The 2,301-nt window shown below is 43.1% G+C and overlaps 1 protein-coding gene across 1 annotated transcript in view; it reads right to left on the bottom strand.

The window, feature by feature from the left end:
- The window catches only part of ITGA2 (integrin, alpha 2 (CD49B, alpha 2 subunit of VLA-2 receptor)), a 125,656-nt gene that overhangs the window by 64,593 nt on the left and 58,762 nt on the right, over positions 1 to 2,301 (bottom strand). Inside the window, exon 7 of the mRNA XM_012655262.1 lies at positions 1,179 to 1,360. Within this exon, the coding sequence (XP_012510716.1) occupies positions 1,179 to 1,360 (182 nt within the window). The remainder of the gene's footprint in view (positions 1 to 1,178; positions 1,361 to 2,301) is intronic.

Here is a 2,301-nt window from a genome sequence, read left to right as displayed (position 1 = left end):
CTGTTGCCTGGTTCATCTGCTATCTTCTGCCAGCATCCAGACTCTACTTCTTCAGGAGGGTATTTTGGGAATAGCTGTTCAAGCTTTTTCTGTTCTTCAACGGTCCACAATTGGTTAAATGTTTCGGGTTTGGTATCATCACACAGGTGTCTGAGGACAGCTGTCTGAGCCCTCTGGACTAATCACTCAAAGGCAAAATAGAATATGAAAGGGACTCTCTATCCTTCTTAGGATCTGAAGGACTTTTTGGTCTAGTAGGTAAACCTTTATCAAAAACTAGCATAACTCTCCTAGTGTGTCTTTTACAATTTTTCAATTCTCTTTCAAAGTTCCCAACGCTATGGGTATATTGGTCCCATACAATCGGAGGTAAGTGAACAACTCTGTGGATATGGAAGCCCTATATCAGCCTTCTTCTGGAGTTTATTCCACAAATCCAATGGGATTTTTTAGTGCTTCTCTCTGATGTCTGGCTAAACATTCAAGGTCTTGAACTGCTTGAGAATGCTGAGCCTTGAGTATAGTAATCGTCTGTAACAGTCTCTGATAACCACGATTCTCAGGTACTTTGCTGTTTTAAATCAGTGGTTCTTCCATTGTTATTTCCTTTCTGAATTTGCATAGGCTCTGGTCTCTTCTTTGGTGATCTTGATTGTATTTGAGAATGAGAAGAGATTTCTTCAGGGTGAGCAATACTACAATTCCTTAAAGTTCTACCACAAAAAGATTCATCCAAGTCGTTTAAAACCACTGTTGATCTCGTAACACGAGTAGATCGGGAAGCAGCCATGCTACGGCAAGTCCCTGCAATGGGGTCATCATGACCCACTTATTGGGAAACCTGTACAACCTAAGATCTATCACTGTGGTAATGTTACCTCTTTTCCTTATGTCTTGAAGAAGTTGGAGCTATGATCTAGAACAGAGCTTAAACATCACGGTTTCAGACTCTCAGCTTCAGCCATGCAGAATACTAGAACCTGCTGAATTCTTTTGGCTGAGTTCTACCAGCATTAAGATAGACAGGATCCTACAGATGTGTTTTTGAAAAGCTAGATATACTTTTTAAAACTATTTCACCCAGTATTTGATTCCCAATCATCTGTATTTATCTGTCATCACTGTCTATGTCCACGTTACATTGAGACTTAAGGTATTAATTATTTATATGGTTGTACTAGCACAACTTGATATCTTTCCCCTGGGGCCGGGCACCATGTGCCACTTGGGGAGGCGCCCAAGCTGTGGCTGCTCTCCACCCCCACCACAGCACTTGCTCGGGTGGTTGCTGCCACAGGAAGCTCAACAGTGGTGCTCCAGCGCCCAGAACGTGGATCACTGTCAACAGATTCTCGATCACCTTTGTAGTGTTTGTGCCACACTTTTATTTGTGCTACGCTCATTGCATCGTCCCTGAAAGCCTGCTGAATCATCCAAGTAGTTTCCACAGAGGAATGTTCAAGCTCAACGCAAAATTTGATGCAGATTCATTGCTCTACTCACTCAGTCATTTTAAATGGGACGGCCACACAGTACACAAGCTCGCTTAATGGTGTCTACTGTCCCACTGACTAGTACAGTGAAGTCATCATTGTTCATGCATGTGTACAGTGTATGCGTCATTGTTCATGCATACAATGAAGTCATCACTGTCCGCTCTCCTTGGCTGCCAGGTTACATCGATGTTGTCTAACCCATTCTTGTTATATTAACAGTGGCTGGATACTTTCTGGACAGACCTTGTATATTGATCAGCATAGCTCTAATATGAAATGATATTAAAAGTAAGAGCAAAAACTAACATTCGTTGAGTGCTTTCTAAGCCCTAAGCCTGTGGTCCCCAACCCCTGGGCTGCAGACTCGTACTGGTCCATGGCCTGTTAGGGCCGTGTATGAGAAATCTATTGAGGAGGCCTAATGAGGTAGATACGGTGGTGGCCGAGACAAAACGGTGACTTTGGAATTGTGGAGGGAGGGACATGGTAGTACACTAGGGTGGACAACTGAATGAGAGGGAAGAGAGATATGCTCTCTCATGCATTTTTCTAGCATAGGGATTGGGGGCCTTTGGTAAATCCAGGTGGCAACATTCAGTGCATCTTCCATTCTTTCAAAGCAGTGCATCTTCCATTCTTTTTCACAGCAGGAGGTGAGCAGCAGGTGAGCAAGCAAAGCTTCATAGCTGCTTGGTTGGGGACCACTGCCCTAAGCATTTTCATATGTTAACTCACTTAGACAGCAGATGCATTATCTAAGTGGCTTTATGTTTATTGTCTTTATAAGGAGATACTTAGCAAAAAT

Source organism: Propithecus coquereli, unplaced genomic scaffold, assembly GCF_000956105.1.
Source record: "Propithecus coquereli isolate 6110/MARCELLA unplaced genomic scaffold, Pcoq_1.0 Scaffold47, whole genome shotgun sequence".
NCBI lineage: Eukaryota > Metazoa > Chordata > Mammalia > Primates > Indriidae > Propithecus > Propithecus coquereli.
This window is presented reverse-complemented; position numbering and strand designations above follow the sequence as displayed.